General features: G+C 35.8%; 1 protein-coding gene across 5 annotated transcripts in view; it reads left to right on the top strand.

Annotated features, from left to right (window-relative positions):
* The window catches only part of Hipk (Homeodomain interacting protein kinase), a 58088-nt gene that overhangs the window by 30549 nt on the left and 10665 nt on the right, over positions 1–16874 (top strand). For 3 of the 5 annotated variants that reach the window (XM_074182138.1, XM_023174396.2, XM_074182140.1), the window contains 12 exons: positions 1805–1998; positions 3556–3786; positions 7393–7980; positions 8084–8194; positions 8243–8437; positions 8602–8859; positions 9882–10199; positions 10254–10421; positions 10572–10865; positions 11379–11609; positions 12296–12606; positions 13931–14113. In XM_074182138.1, coding sequence (XP_074038239.1) covers positions 1805–1998; positions 3556–3786; positions 7393–7980; positions 8084–8194; positions 8243–8437; positions 8602–8859; positions 9882–10199; positions 10254–10421; positions 10572–10865; positions 11379–11609; positions 12296–12606; positions 13931–14113 — 3082 coding nt within the window. Of the gene's footprint in view, positions 1–1804; positions 1999–3555; positions 3787–7392; positions 7981–8083; positions 8195–8242; positions 8438–8601; positions 8860–9881; positions 10200–10253; positions 10422–10571; positions 10866–11378; positions 11610–12295; positions 12607–13930; positions 14114–15844; positions 16047–16874 lie in introns of those variants that run through there. The other 2 variants (XM_074182139.1, XM_023174399.2) reach the window with 2 other exon arrangements.

Genomic DNA, 16874 nt, shown 5'->3' with positions numbered 1-16874 from the left:
AATTTCGAACACAGCGGAAGGTTTTCTCAAATAACTTAAGTGTAAATTGAGAAGTGATTTTTTCATGTTTTACCTCAACCCTATCCAATTTTCATTTATGTAGGAGATCTACAATGCAAATAGCAATATCAGACATACATATTCACTAAAATCAAATCAGTAACCTAACCCTAACTTACCTACAAACATTAGTATTCAGGTAGAGACTAGTTCCCATATTACCACAAATTTTCCACCTATCACTAAGCTCAGTTAGATGGCTGCTAAGGCCGGTAAAAAAAGTTATGACAAGACCAACCAGCATGGTAGCTTCTAGATTGCAGAGCTATATGGATAGTCCTGTGGATCTTCCTTTGGACCTGCACCTCAAGATCCGAATAATTTACCTTCTCAGTAAGTGGCTTCCATGAGGATGTCTAGATCTCTTCCAGATCGGAGTGAATTATTTCCTCAGGTTATGGTTCTGCCTTAATGGATTCATCTAGATGTTCTTCGGATGATTGAATATGTTCTCTTTCACTGTCAAGAAATTCTATGGTTGTAGGTAGTGATTCTCCTCTGGATTTATCAAAACCTAAACCACCATATCCTTAAATATTTGGAAGACTTCAACATCTTGAGCGATCATCAATATGGCTTTCGGCGACCTTCTATCGAATATCACCCATATTTAGAATAACGCAATCGAGAAACATTGAGTGTTGCATGAGGGTTTGCTGGCCAAACTTTGAAGCTATGGCTTGTCGTGTCAATTTTGTGTATGGCTCTTCAACTTACTTAAAGGAGGCTCCCTGCAAGTGGCCGTTGACGGATATCTCTTGAATACTTTTACCATCAACGCTGCTGTTCCTCAGGGATCTATATTGTCTCCAACTCTCTTTCTATTGTATACCAACGACTTATTCGGCGGCGTATGCACATCTTCACCGGCAGTAGGAGGTTGCATATTTTAATGAGGATCTAGAAGTCATTTCGAAGCTTCAATAAGTTTGTTGGGGGTTAAAATGGATACAAAGGCTGCTTCTCAAAAGTTGTAACACTGTTCCGAACCAGAAAACTGTACACACCTCAGCAACTTTTGATGCTTTATAAAGCCCAGATCAGACCTTCTTTGGAGTATTGTTCTCATGTATGGAGCTCCGCCCCTAAGCATACCCTAAAGCTGCTGAATAGCCATCCGCCTGATTGGAGACGTGAACATCATTTGCAACCTTGATAGCCTGGAACATCGAAGAAAGGTTGGGGATTGGTCTCCCTTCAATAGATACTTTCACGAGAGGTGTTCAAGTGACTTGGCACATCGTTTTGAGGTTCAACTTAGTATACCTGGGACTTAGAGAACTGCGTTTATGTGGAATAAACTTCCTGAGAACGTTTTTCCAAATGGATGTAATCTCCAGCAATTCAAATCCAATATGAATCGCTACTTTCTCACAGGCACCTCTCATAGAGCGCCTTAAAGATTTTCCGGTAGTGCTTGTGTTGTCCTCAGAAAAACATTCTACTGTGGTTTATTACAAAGTGAAAAATTACAAGGGAATTTATTCTAAAACCCTGTCCTTCACGTCTCAAGGTGAGTATTGCAATAGAAGTAAATTATTTGTTTTTTGGTGAGAGTTGCAAACTTAGTGGCCTTTAAGTTTCAGAAGTAAAATTAAGGTTAAGGCAACAGAAACTCTTGTTATATGTACCACATTTTGGTCAATGGCCTCATCATTAAAGTATTTCATGTCTTGCTCACAGAAATGTTGATAGTATAAAGATGAGCTACTCATTTTCTCATTATTCAACGATTTTCTTTCAGGTTCTGGAAGCGGTGCTGATGGGGACTATCAACTGGTACAACATGAGGTGCTCTATTCCATGGCCAACCAATATGAGGTGCTCGAATTTCTTGGAAGGGGCACCTTTGGCCAAGTGGTCAAGTGTTGGAAGAAAGGCACCAATGAGATTGTTGCAATCAAAATATTAAAGAACCACCCTTCGTATGCCAGACAGGTGAGTTTATTTGCTATTGATTCGTAGAAACAGGGTAGGAAAATAAGCAAAGGGGATATAGGCATCTTGTTCAACTTTACAAACCTTGGGAGGTGGCCCCATTTCAGAGATCACGTAGTATGTGACTAACACAAATATCAAATACATTGATATTATTTATAACGTCGAATAATATATAAAATTGTTAATCTCTCCCTAATTTTACATACATAAATCACTCTTTCACATGCTTCATATCATTTCATCCAGTCTCAAAATCACTAAAAGTGGTTCCGATGTGGCACTATTAAGTGGCTGAGAGTAGGTACTACTAGCACATTGACGAACCACTTCCATCTGGAGGGGGGTTATCTTGATTATTTCTTAGGGGTAATCTTTGGGGCACAAAAGGGTTGTGCGAATTCACTGATGGAGGTATTGCTTCCAATTCCTTAAAATGTGACAGTTGATTTGTAAGGGCGATAGTACCTTCTTCTACAACTGTAAAAAAGGGATTGACATTTTATTGTTCAAGGCTCTACTCAAGAAAGCCATGAATCCATGGCTTTCTTATCGTAAGAGCAACTTTTTCATATAACACTACGAAATCTGTTCAGCTTTATGGGGGTATGGAACTCCTAAAACCCTCAAACTTTTCTATGCATTGTAACTAAATTTGTGTTTTGACATCATTGGTTAATTAAGTCATTTTTTTTGCCACTTAACACTTTTTCAAATAGCCAGTTTTTATCTAGAAGCAGGCTCTTTTTCGTTATCCTTTAAAAATTATTTAGTTGGCTGTTCAAAATTTGTAGCTACAGATAAATAACAAAAAGTTTCTTCAACAATTACATACTCTCATTTGTCACACCATTGGTGCAGTATTTAGTATATTATTTAAAAAAAAATACCTCATATCACTTTTTCAAAAAGCCAGTTTTTATAGAGATTGTCAAAAATTTTGAGTAACAAAATTTAAGTTATGATAACTGAGTATTCATGCTCCTTGCAGGTGGAAAAAATATGTACAAATGCATGGTATTTCCTAAAATAAATGTTCAAAATGGCCTCCATTTTCCTGAATACACATTCGGTACCGTTTCAAAAAAGTAATTTGAATTCTTTGGATAAGCATAAGCTTCTTACGAAAACCAAAACATTCAGTGTGACTTCTTCAGTTAACTGACGTTTTAAACATTTACTGCAGGAAGTGAAATTCTAACTTTGATTCTTGGAGAGATTGGTGAGAATCCATTGGAGGAACTAACTCTGCAGTTAATCTCTCCATTAGACCAGGGCTACCCAGCCCTGAAGTTGAGAAAGATCGCTCTGCTACTTTCCTCTTCATTTTTTCATTTGATTCTCCACATATTGGTCACCGATTCAAGTGTGTCCAACTCTGAAAATTTTTCATACAAAACGAAATTATCAAAATTGTATTTAACTCTCCATGGAAGAATACACTGATAAAATGAACTGACTAATATTTGAAAATGTTGACCAAAAATATTGAAACATTAATGACTCACAATGATTATTTTTGTTATTCGAGAATGTTTGAGATGTTCAAATTTACAGGGTCAAATCGAAGTCAGTATCCTGTCTAGACTGAGCCAAGAAAATGCGGACGAATTCAATTTCGTCAGGGCGTACGAATGCTTCCAACACAAAAACCACACTTGCCTCGTGTTCGAGATGCTCGAACAGAACCTTTACGACTTCCTGAAACAGAACAAGTTCAGTCCGTTGCCGCTCAAGTACATCAGGCCGATATTGCAGCAGGTTCTGACTGCGTTGCTCAAACTCAAGGTAAGTCTCCATTCCAATTCTTATTGAATTTTGACTGTCACATTATCAGCAATGAAATGATAATAATATATTAGTCAACTGCAGAAGCATATGTATCTTTCAAAGTTTTGTCATCTGTCCTCAGCTCAAGCTGTGTAATACATTCCAGTAATAACCGAAACTAAATTAATCATTTAAAGATAAACAGAATGGGGAATGGTCCTCAATTTGGGTTATTACAGCAAATGTAAGTTTGAACAAAATAAAGTTGAGTTTAATTCATGAGTTTTTCAAATTCACTTCAAAAAGTATTCAAATTGATGTTTCAAATGTTGGGTTTTAATTTTTAATGGTATTTGTTTCTAATTCTCATTGCTCATTGTGACAACAGCGCCTATATCAAGTTGAAATAATTTATACATATTCTACTTTAAAAAAATGAAAATTATCTTTATAAATCAACAATTAAGGCAAAATATAAATTATAGTTCAATACCACCTCCACAAGCCACATAAACAACAGTTGTTTTGTTATTTATTTATATAGAGGAAGATAGGTTAGGTGCACAAAATGTCATATGTCACAGAATGTCTCGGAACTCGGAATATAAATAAACAGAACAGCACGCCTCTGAAATATGTCATCTTTGTTTGTCTCATACATGTAACAGATTCATTGTCCTTTATTAGCTATAACCGATGTTGCCAAATGGTGAAATAGAAACAAATCCCTTTAAATGCTGAATGCATTATTTCATTCCTATTTTTTAAGTATTTGAATAATTTTTTAAAGAAAAAGGTTGAAATGATAAGTTTAAAATGCTTGTTTTAGAGCTTTTTTATGAAAACTACTTTATTTTCGTCAGGAGGAACATTCCCCATTGGGCTCAGGATGGACTTTTGTGGCACATTTATAACTATGCTTAATTTATTCTAAATATTTCATTGTTTACAGTAACTTAAAAAGCTACATATCAATTAAGAAATAAGAATATCCAACTGAGAAAAGCCCACAATTTTATAATTCAGATCAAAGTTTCTGATAATTGACAGTTCAATATCTGACCCAAATCATCCGATTACCTCATTATATAGTGAAAAAAAGGCAATATTAGTTGACTTTTACACACGAAATTCATGCTGAATGTTACACAATAATCTAAAAGTTATTTTTTTGAACAAATCAAAAGTAAAATCCCCACAATATTGTTAGGTTTGTATAAAAAATTACAAACTTGAGAAATGTTATCAAAAATCATATTGGCACATCCACATGGACATCGGCAACAATTCAAAACAACAGTTTGTCTGTTCTAAAGTATGTGGCGGATATTTCAGAATATTGTACAGTGCAAAATTCGGATTCATCTATATATATTTCATCTGGAAGTCTTTAGAACCCATATACTAACTAAACTCTCAACATTTCATGCTCTGTCTGTAGTGAAAACTTGCTACTTTAGAACCCTAAAAATGTGGTGCTACTGACCTGTGTTGCTGATTTTTTGCTAGAGCATTCGAAACTGAAATAGAACGGTTAATCGCCTTGCCAAAAAATTCATTTGTTTTTGAACAGCCTCCAAAATAGAATGAAAAATATTTGGCCAACTGCGTTAATGTAGGTTCTAGTGAAATATAAATGTATTTGCATTGCTTTAACGATTCGTGAGTCATTGATGCAGCAATGCAGATCTGGAAGATATATCGGTGTTTATAGATGTCTGCGATTAGAAAATTTAATTGAGCCATTCCACAATTTATGCTTTTATGTATTGATCACCTCTTCTGCCTTTTCCAAATCAAAACAAGTGCTTCAGCTTAATAGGCTGTCAGTTCTTGGAATGTCATTCATTTTTCTTTGAATTCAGAACAGGTTTGAAGCATATTGAAAATTCACTCGGAAACAATTTAAATCCGATATAAATGAAAAGCATCTCTCGTGTTGCGAAAAAGTTTCAAAACCAACTCGTGAAAATTATAATTTTTTCTATAACTGATACTTTAGAGGAAACTTTTTTCCTTTACTTTCATAAGGTATTTTTTCAAATTTTGTTGGACTTTCAAACAATTGGTAGAAATATCATTTTGCTATTGAATAAAGAAAAAAACTAATCAATTGAATAATAGCTAACACCACAGTGAAATATAGAAAATATGCTACTGAATCGATAACTGCAAAACTGTTAATTTTCTAATAAATTCGACGTTGCTTACCATTTTTTGTTTCACAAGTGAAAACTACCATGATACAACTTGAAAATTTAACAAATTCCATAAAAAAATAAATGAATGATACTTTTTTATATTAATAGTATCAATATATTTTAAATTATATATTCAATAGTTAGTTAATCGTTATTTCTCATTGAAGCATTAAATTTTTGAGATTTACCTGTGAAAATTGGTATATCAATCATTCGAGAAAATATGAGTATTTGAATAATAATCAAATTATCATCCTGACTACCCCACATATTTTTCTAAACAATCTTTAATTATAGACATTTGTCTGGGGACTTTCCCTAGATATTCTTGACAATTCATACTAGTTTTTATCGTATTGGATGTGTTCTAAACGATACAAGCATGTTTTCTAATAAGGATTTTTTGTTAAATTTTCTATTAAAAATCGGGGGAAGTTTTCATTTTGACCACTGCCTATTATTTTAGGTTAAGGGTGTTATTAGTGAAGACCATTTATTGAAATATTGTTGTATTCCAATGTAAATACATTTTTTACAACAATAATTTGATAAATGTGTTTTCCGTTCATTCGCAGTTTTTTGGCACCCAGTATAGCTGCAGGAGTTTTATTTCCGATTGTAGTAAGAATCTACTAGTTAATTGGTCAAAATGCTTAATAAATTCAAATGAACATTGCTTTTTTCATGCCTGTTTTATAAAGAATATAATTATGAATTGATTTCAGCAGCATTTATAAAATAATTGAACAGTTCATTGAAGGACAGCTAATGGATTCTCTTTCTACGGTCTTTTCTCTCTCAAACCACATTCTGAAATGAATTTTCCCAATTTCTTACTGAAAAATCTTTGCTAATTGCCGAGTTAGATTCCCCAGATTCAAAGTGCGTTATTTGATGTTTGTGTTACCGTCAAATATCTGATATGTTTCTATTGTAGTATTTTGTCTTTGCTATAAAAACCCTCATCGCAGTTGTTAACAGTGTTGACCTCTACATTAGTATCTTTTGTCGGGATTGAGATCTGCTGAAGATTGGAATTTCTTCTTGATGATTTACTAGCACAGTATCAATACTGCTATAGTATCAGAACTGAGCCTTGCTCATCTTTTTTTTTTTCTTTATATTGTTTTGTCACTGGATAATTTTATATGGTGTCAGATATCGGATCTCTTTAATTTGCTAACCTGCCAATTTTTATAATTTTCAATAATAGTTCTATAAACCCTAAAACTTGTCTTGATTTCTCTTCAGATCATTCAGTATGGTGTGAGAGGAGACTTTTTTATTTCGCTAACCTGACACTAAGTTTTAATATTTTTATCTTTATAAATAGATTTTTCTGTAACTTATCTTGGTTTTCTTTGGATTCAGTAAAAAAGATGGGATCTGTTAATTTTACTTACTTCTGATTTGTTTTTTTCAGCAATTAGGTCTCATTCACGCCGATTTAAAGCCAGAGAATATAATGCTCGTCGATCCCGTTCGGCAACCGTACCGTGTCAAAGTTATCGACTTTGGCAGCGCTAGTCATGTCAGCAAAGCAGTATGCAACACATATCTTCAGTCTCGGTACTACAGGGCGCCCGAAATCATCCTGGGCCTGCCTTTCTGTGAAGCGATCGACATGTGGTCGCTTGGGTGTGTTGTAGCAGAACTCTTTTTGGGCTGGCCACTGTATCCTGGATCGTCAGAATACGACCAGATCCGTTACATCAGTCAGACCCAAGGTTTACCGACAGAGAACATGCTCAGTCACGCGTCTAAAACCACTAAATTCTTCTATCGAGATATGGACAGCACATATCCCTTCTGGAGGTTGAAAACTCCAGAAGAACATGAAGCCGAAACAGGGATAAAGTCAAAGGAGGCCAGGAAGTACATTTTCAATTGTCTGGACGACATTGGACAGGTGAACGTTCCTACCGATCTGGAAGGGGGCCAGCTCTTGGCAGAAAAGGTCGACAGGAAAGAGTTTATAGATCTGCTGAAGAGGATGCTGACGATGGACCAGGTAGCAATATATTATTCTATTATATACAATTTGTTTGGTTTTTGGTAGTATATATTTTGATGAATGATGTTTACGGCAATGTTTGAACCTTGTTCAATTTCAGGAAAGAAGGATAACTCCGGGAGAGGCTCTCAATCATCAGTTTGTCCGACTGACACACCTGATTGAGTATGCGCACTGCAATAATGTCAAGGCCAGCGTCCAAATGATGGAGGTAAGTCTTGGAGTGGTATTTCTTATGATTAGTTGTTTGTATCACCAGGATTTTTCGCAGGTGTGCCGCCGAACCGATTACAACACCAGTACAAATTCACACCATCAACAGACGCAGCAAGCCCCATCTTTGGTCGCCAATTTTGTACCGAGCTCGAACGGTAATGTGACGTTCACAATCAACAATCAGCTGACCAACCAAGTACAAAGGCTGGTGAGGGATAGGTCTGGTTATGACAATTTGGTAAGTAGTATTTTTAATGAGTGAAGGAAGTCTGATCTTTTGGGAGATTCAATTTTTTTGGCATCTTGATATTTTCATCCTTAAATTCTAGTAGCATACTCATCAATTTGTTACAATATGTAGTTGACGGTTTGTCTTCTTGAACTCTGTTCTCCTTTCCTTAGTATCAAATCTACAATGGCAGAACAGTTGGAAGGCAGTATGCTACCAGCAGTAGAGCTGATCCCTTCCAGCACCAGCTGGTGTCTAGCATACTGTGTCCTGCTGGGTATCAGGGCATGGGTGGATCTCCAGCAAAGCACGTGACAGTCGTTCAACAGCAGCAGCTCCAGATCCAGCCTCCGATATTGAGCCAACCTGGCCAACAGCAGTATGTTCCAGTCAGTGTTGTGGAGCCTACTGGGCGACAAATGTTATTGACTGTAAGTACGTTAAGCCAATAATTAAGTTGTGTGTCTTCGGCAAAAATGTCTTCTTATAGATCAATGCTAGCATAGTAACTCTAACAGAATTACTATCAAACAATTCTTTTTACGCCATATTTCATCTTCCCAATTTGATAAGAAGATTTCGAAACTGGAACAAAAATGCTGCGTGCTTTTCGCAAGTCTAGTTAGCATAACCAGGAGATGACTAAGAACTGTCACCTCTCGTGTCAGATGCTTCTCATGTTTGTGAATGTTTTGCGTTGGTCTTCCCTGTCTCTGGTAATACTTACAGAATTTTTGTATAGGTGAACATCTTTTATTTTCCAAGAACATCAAAACTTTTAATAAAGTAAGGTTATAATGTTTCATCGACGCGTTTTATTGCATTTTCAGAGGTCTGTGTTGTTGCTACCGATGTTGAAAGTACACTTCTTGGCTTCTTGGAAGCAGTAACACAACGTTGAAGATGCCTGCCACTCACAACAGCCTAAAAACTAGAAACAACAAACTTTTCAAAATATGGCCATGAAATTTTTTTTTTCTAGTTGAGAATATATGAGAGTTGAAATTTTGAAATTCTCGAAGTATTTAGTATGCTTTTTCCTATAAAACCTTTTGAACAAATTTTTCTGAATCCCCTAAATGAGATGGCATTTTTAAATTCCAAAGGAATATGATTTTATAGCTTTTTTAATGTGAGTTTCTCTGACTGAATGAAAGAAGTAAATTTTTATTTGATCTTCATCAGTGAAGTGAAGGTGAAACCCTTCTTAATTATGTTTATTACAAATCTTGAATAGATCTTGAAATACTTGCAAGAGTCGGCATTTTTCCTTCATAGAAGGTCGTTTACAAGAATCTCATGTTCCAGTTTTGCATAGATTTCAAAAACATTTTAGAGATAGCAATTATTATAAGTCATGTTTGTAGTATCTTGTCTAATTTTTATTTTGAGAAAATGAAATATTTTGTGTCAGGTGTGTCCTTAAATGATTTTTTTCTCATTTCTTTTCAAGAACGCTGTGCAAACATCTTGGCCGACCAGTCGGCAACAGATGGCGATAGTTCCATCATGGCAGCAGATCCCCCCACAGCATGCAGCCATCCAACAACCGCTGCTTTCCGAGGCTGAATGGGGCAGGCCGCTACTTGTCGATTCCTCTGCTATCCTGCAAGAGCAACGTCCTGTCTTTCCGGTAGATGTCGCCACTGAAGTGTACAATCCGACAATAGTGGAACATTCAAGCAGTTCCTGGGGTTCAAGTAAAAGAAGTTCGAAGAATCATCATGGCCAACAGTCGAATTCCCATCATCATAATCACCATCACTTAATGGTGAGCAGTAGTCCTTGTGGATGTACGTGTGATGCTAACGATAGTTTTGTTCAGGTTCCTACTCATCATAGATCTCAGCATGACAAGAAAGAACAGACGCAGCTCAGTCCTGTTAAAAAACGGGTCAAAGAAGGGACCCCTCCATCAGAGCAAATCAACTACACCAGCAACAGGAGGAATCATAGTCCGAACACGCAGTGGCAGCATCCGTCACATCAACCGGTTAGTACTAAATCACTACAGAATGCTACAATAATAAAGCTACCGTGTAGAACTGGAATATCTTGAAAAGAATATATGTTATGAATCATCTTGAACAAAATCAATTTTCCTAATGAAGAGTACTCAATTTACACATGTTTTTCATTGCAGGTAATCTCCCACGATCACCACACGCAGACTGTCCATCACCATCATCACCACCACCACCACGGCAAGCAGCATACAATAACGATAAATGACACCCCCTCGCCAGCTGTTTCGGTCATCACGATCTCGGACAGCGAAGACGAAGGTTTGCCCGGCAAGAAATCCATCCACACCAGCACTAACCCGCCCCAACCGCAGCAGCCGCCTCTGACTGCTGCCCTAAGAAAGAATGTCATCAGCTGCGTGAGCGTGCAAGACAGCGACAATGAGGAGAGGAGCTCTGGCAACTCGGCAAAGGTAATGTCCTCTTTGCCTTTTGACAAGGTTTGCGACTTGATATTGACGGCAAAGCCGCGACAACCTGAGAAAAGTTGTATGTTTTCTCAGTTAACTACTCGGTACCTTTACGAATTATTACTACTTACATTCAACAATGGTTACTTGCTCCAATCCACCAGGTGTTAAATTGACCCCGCGTTGGGCGCCACATTTTTACCCTGAAAAGTTTAAATAATAAAAATTAATTTATTATGAAAATTGAGAAATAAAACTTCCTATGTTCTGTAACTAACGTTATTGCAATTTCGTCCAATACGGACATTTTCAAACGAATACAATATTTCTATTCGTTTGAAACTTTCGGCTGAGTTGAAAATCAGCTCACACCGATCCGCCTATTCTTCAAATTGTATCTTGTTTTTATTCAGTGTGTGTTGAATAAAGATTGAATAACTTTTCATAATTTTCATCTCGAATCAGTTACTGCTATTCTAGAATATTCTATCAACTGACAATTCATTTGTATTTCAGAATGTGCACAACCAAAGTAGCGGCAACATTTACAACCAGGTGATCAAGAACGAACCATGTCAAAGCCAAAGCAGCAGCCACAGTAGCACAAACTACGCTTCGATATCACAGAAGAAGAGACTTTTGGCGAAGGCTCAGTCCGAATGTATGTTGAACGTGCCGACAAAGCAAGAACCGACAGATTACAACTACCTCCAACAGTGCGGTTCGGCATGTAAGGAAATCCCACAGGTGAGGATTTATTTTCCACACAGTCATTACTGCATAAGAGGGTAGCATGTGACAATATACATGGTGATATTTACTGTTCAGAACTATTTGAAAAAATTGCTTGGAATACTCGCAATGCCGAGACATTTTTGAACGCTTTGTGCTCAACAAATGACTTGCATCTATCCTCACTCAATAGAATGAAAATAACAGGCAACAAACTGTCTCAGAAGATTGATCTGTTCAACATGCTAGCTAGCTTCGTATTTCTGTGTCAAATTATCAAATGTTAATGTTTTACATTTACTTTGTTATTTTCCTTTGGAGGGGGGTTCTTGATCCATATGATCCACCCTTCACTTGAATCCCACGTAAATGAATATACTGGGAATTGAATGAAAAAACACTGTTTTTGAATTGAATGAAAAAACACTGTTTTTAAAATATCCGCAATATATTACTACTTATAATGTGTGATGTTTCGCTATTCCTACAGCTTTCTCAAACAAAATAAGCGAAAGAAAGCTTTCTCAAACAAAATAGGCGAAGCTTATAGAAAGCTATACGAATAGCGAAACGCGTCCTATATATCGTGAATATTTAAAAAACAAGTGTTGTTCATTAATTCCTAGTAATTATGGATATCCATCAAGTATCAATCGAATCAAACTAAAAGAATGTAGTGTATCGAAAATATAATTTTTCAGGCCTACCAATACGTCAACCACGACCATCATCAGCAGAACTATTCGTCCAACGACAAACGTGTCTCGTGGGGCCCGCCGCCGCCGCCTCCTGCTGCTCACAACACTTCGAGCAGTCACTCGTCGAGGCGGCACTCGGCCGTACCAGTCGTCAGCCTGCAGGAATATTCGGTGCCGGCGCAGTCGCACAACGATTACATCCAACCGCCTGCGGCTCACTCGACGAGGGACGGCCTCACAATAGCGCGCGAGCAGCACCTGCTGGCGCCCGGCAAAAGTTGGGGGCCACCGCAGGGCATGCACCCGAACTACAGGTATGTGAACGTAGAGAATGTTTGCTGTTGAAGTAAATCAGTATGTCTGGAAGTAGTTCGTTCTTGGAGCTTCGTCCAAGAGTGAATGAAAAACGTTTATTGATCAGTTTTGTTACAAATTTTGAGTTTTGTGATTTGTCAGGCCCCTGTAAACACAGAGCCAAAATTCGAGGGCTTCGCCTATTTCCTTCGAGGCTAGAATCACCACCTTAACTACCTTGCTATTCATTTTGATGAAGCAGGCATTCTGCCTATTTATAAGATATTGAATCCACAGAAAACTTAGAAAAAATATAAGTTCTCAAAACCTTTGAATAGCAGCGTGATCTGTGTTTAGTATCGGCTAGAGATACAAATTGCTGTGCCATTAGGATAGATAGATATACAGTGCGACAGATTCACCTATTTCCTTTGATGCCAGGATCGCCACCTCAGCGACCTTTGATTCAGCAGGTAGTCCTATTTATAAGATATTGATCCGAAGAAAACTTGGGGAAAATATATTGTCATGACTATAAATAAGTTCTCGATGCCTTTGAATGACTTGATTAAGTCAAGTGTGGTATTGGCTAGAGATAGAAATTGCTATGGTATTAGCACAGATATAATAATTAGAGATGAAATGGATATTCGGCAACCTAAATACTATCAGGTAGAATACTAAATATATTGCAAAATATATTTTGACGCAATTAATGGCTACTCATTTTGATGGAGCAGTCTGCCTATTTATAAGATTGAATCCAAGGAAAACCTGGATAGTGATAGAAATTATTATTAGTAATCAATGCTCGAAGTGTAGCTAGTCTTTATTGATCTAATAGATCTTAATTTTTATTAGCACAGTACATTACAAATACCATTTCTTGTTTCGTTTATCATCCGTTTGCTCTGATTTGTAATGTTCTTTTTCAAAAAAAATCTATATAAGAGGAAAGGAACTATGTCTCTCCCCTTGCTGATATCTATAATCCATCAAATAACCTCCACTAGTTTTCCACAATTCTCAGAATAGTATTATTTCGTTGTATTCAATCCTCATTGTTGATTTTCCCAAAAAATACTCGTAACTGAATTGTTATCAATGTATTGAAAAATGTCCCATAGACTGGTGATACAAAGCAACTCTAACAATTCTTCCTCAATTGTTCTATATAGGCAATATTTCAGTCGACAGTTGAATAAGTTTTCGAGATAAATTATTTGTTATGTTGGAAAATAGGGTTAGCTTATTTAAACGTAGTGTGTGAATTGTAATAGTATTAGCAATAATGAAATTGACAATAAGTGCATGTCTAAACGGCACTATTATTCGTAATTGTAGACATAGTCAGACGCACCTGTCGCCACAACCTTTGGCGGGCGCACCTCGGCTTTCCCCCCAGCATACCTTAGCTGCTGCTGGCCAGCCGTTGTACCACCAGACAGAGCTGTACCGTCGGCCTGTGTACGTGACGACGACGCAACCCGCGTACATACCCGCCACTCACCAAGTGGCGCCAGCTGGGTAAGTCAGAAGTAATTTTAAGTGGTGTGGCGAGCTTTTAGGTTAGGAATGACTGTGGTGTGAAGCTTTCGTGTCTAAAAGTGAACAGATTGGTTAGTTAACGTTTGTTTGAAGGTGGTTGACAGTTATCACCCAAAGACGAATGTGGATACAAACAAACGAAACGTCGTGACGTAACTTGGTTTGGAACCCTTTTGATTTTTAATTTTTATTTCTTGTTAATAATAATTTTTTGATATTCAGCTCGTATTAATATTTGAATTTTTTCATTTTTTCATTTTTTGGTTGTTGCTTGTATGTTATTTCCTTGTAATTTCAGTTTTTGTTTAATAAAACTGTTATTTTTTTATGTTGGATTATTTGAAAATATGAAAAAATGGTAACATATAAGTCAAACTGTACTTTGTAATAAATTTTTACGAAGTGTTCAAAAATAAAAGTGCTGAAATATATTATTAATTTATCGTTTTTTCAATTGAAGTTTGTTCAAAAAACCATAGAAATATTAACCATTGAAAATGTGAAATTCAATATTTTTCTTTAAATTGTATGTTTCCTAGCTAAGAGTACAATTGACGTAGACCAGTTATATTTTCAATAAACAAAACATGTTCTCATTCTCTCGGACTATACAACTATTTCACAGGCTGTTTTTTTGCTGATCAAACTATTATTATAGCAGAAACGGCAAGACCTACAAGATCGGTTCGATTGGACAAAGTTTCCTATTATGGGTAACTAGGATAATCTCCTTTCAGATCGAGAATATCTGTGGTTGTTTTCGATATATGCCCCAAAAACTGGAATTGTCGAATTTCGTTTTTTGGCTCTACCGCTCCCATTTTCAACGATATAAAATAAGGCAGAAGAACTTTACTGTTGCATATTTGTTATAATCGACAAGAAAGTCGATATGTGCAAACTTGTTATACATAGACAAATGATTTTTGTGTAAAATCAATTGATTGAAGAAATGGAATAATAATCTTTGAAAGTGATTTTGAAATTTAATTATTTTAAAATGTGCTTTCTATTATAACTAGTATTTATTCCATGCCTGAAGCTGAGTAGGAGGATATCATTGTGAGCAGAATATTTGGAAAATCCCTTCAAAATTTATGAATCTCAAGTCATTTTGTTAATATTTATGACCATTACTACTATCCTGTTTACCGTTTATGGCTTTAAACACTGAAACTCATAATTGAGAAAAATCACATTGTTCCCTTGCTTCAATGGCTAATAAAAATTAAAATTATTATGTTTATATACTTTATTAAAGTTTTATTGTACTTGTACCACTTGAATTTGGGTTGTTTCTAAGCATTTTCAGAAAACAATTTTTTGGGTGAAAATGACAATTTCATTCATAAAAATAGCCCTTCAGTGAATCATGCCTCTATCTACATGATACAATATTCAAGTTGTGTAATTTGTTCATTTTCAGAATTGAAATTGAAACAAAAATTTTATAAAATTCGCAAAACACACCTTTGAGATTTTTTGATATATTCATGTACCATTTAGTTAATGACGGTTTTACCAAAACTATTAACAAAGTATTCGTAGTTCAGTTAACAAATAAAATAGTCCTTATATATTTGAATTATATTCGGCCAATGACTTGCGACTATTTGAAAAAGTCTGGAAATTTACAAATTTGAATATTTTACATATGCTAAATGATTAAAATCATCAGAGAAACTGACGTTTTTTTTCTGTTTGTTCTAGTGAAGCGGTTCCTATGCCTACTAAGAAAAGAAAACTAAACCCAATTTGGACATTTCTTTAATTTAGTTAATATATTTTCTATAATATTAGTCGAGTTCATTCATAATTAACTTTTTCAGATGCTTTGAATTGTTTTGACGATGTTTTGACAGGTAACTTGTACCTGGTTTATAATTCGCAATAAACATAATTTTTTGCTAGATTCGTTTTATTTTTACAAAAAAATATAGGTTCAAAGTGAAAATTCACTTTTTATTTTTTCTGGGTGATTTTTCTTTTCGAGGTAGTAAAGGAATTCAGCCCTGATTTTTTAGAGGGAAGAAAATAGGTGTTTATCACACTGTTATGCATATTAGGCTATTGGCGGAAATATATATACATATATATATCACCATCTATCAATCAAAAGTGTGAAAAAAAAGAAAAGATTTTCAAATATTGACAAAAACCTGATTCTTCAACTCTTTAGCTTTTCTCCGCATATTGAGATTTATTTCAAGTGGAGAATTTTGAAATGTATTTGAGTTTTGACCAGGTTTTTGCAAATAAAATATTGCGTTTTATAGTGTAGAACACTGGTAAATTGCTCAAAAAGGACCCTGGTAATAAAATTAAAACTCTTCTCCCCCGATGATGAATGAGCAATTATCTTGGTCTTGGATAATAAAATAAAAAACAATTCATTTTAAAATACAAATCATGAAATTATAAAACAATAAAAATTAATTGGCGCTCCGGGGCGACTTCATTGATTCCAGTGGCGCATTTTCTTTTTCAGCTGCAGGAAAAAACTGCAGCACCACATCATCTGAAGATCTTGATCTGCAAATTTTCTCTCTTTCATAAAACATAATGTAGGGTGTCTCTAGAGGCTCCAATAAATTCAATACATTGCCAGAACAAACACTTCATGACACAACTATCGTACTTAAACCAGTCTGTTTCGTCTTTGACCAAAGTGTAATAATGACAAAATTCAATGCCAGAACCACAGTGAACAATGACTGCATGAAGATTATAATAGTGGTCT

Source organism: Leptinotarsa decemlineata, unplaced genomic scaffold (assembly GCF_025532065.1).
Source record: "Leptinotarsa decemlineata unplaced genomic scaffold, Ldec_3_MD MMD2_tig00026328_RagTag_RagTag, whole genome shotgun sequence".
Lineage (NCBI taxonomy): Eukaryota > Metazoa > Arthropoda > Insecta > Coleoptera > Chrysomelidae > Leptinotarsa > Leptinotarsa decemlineata.
This window is presented reverse-complemented; position numbering and strand designations above follow the sequence as displayed.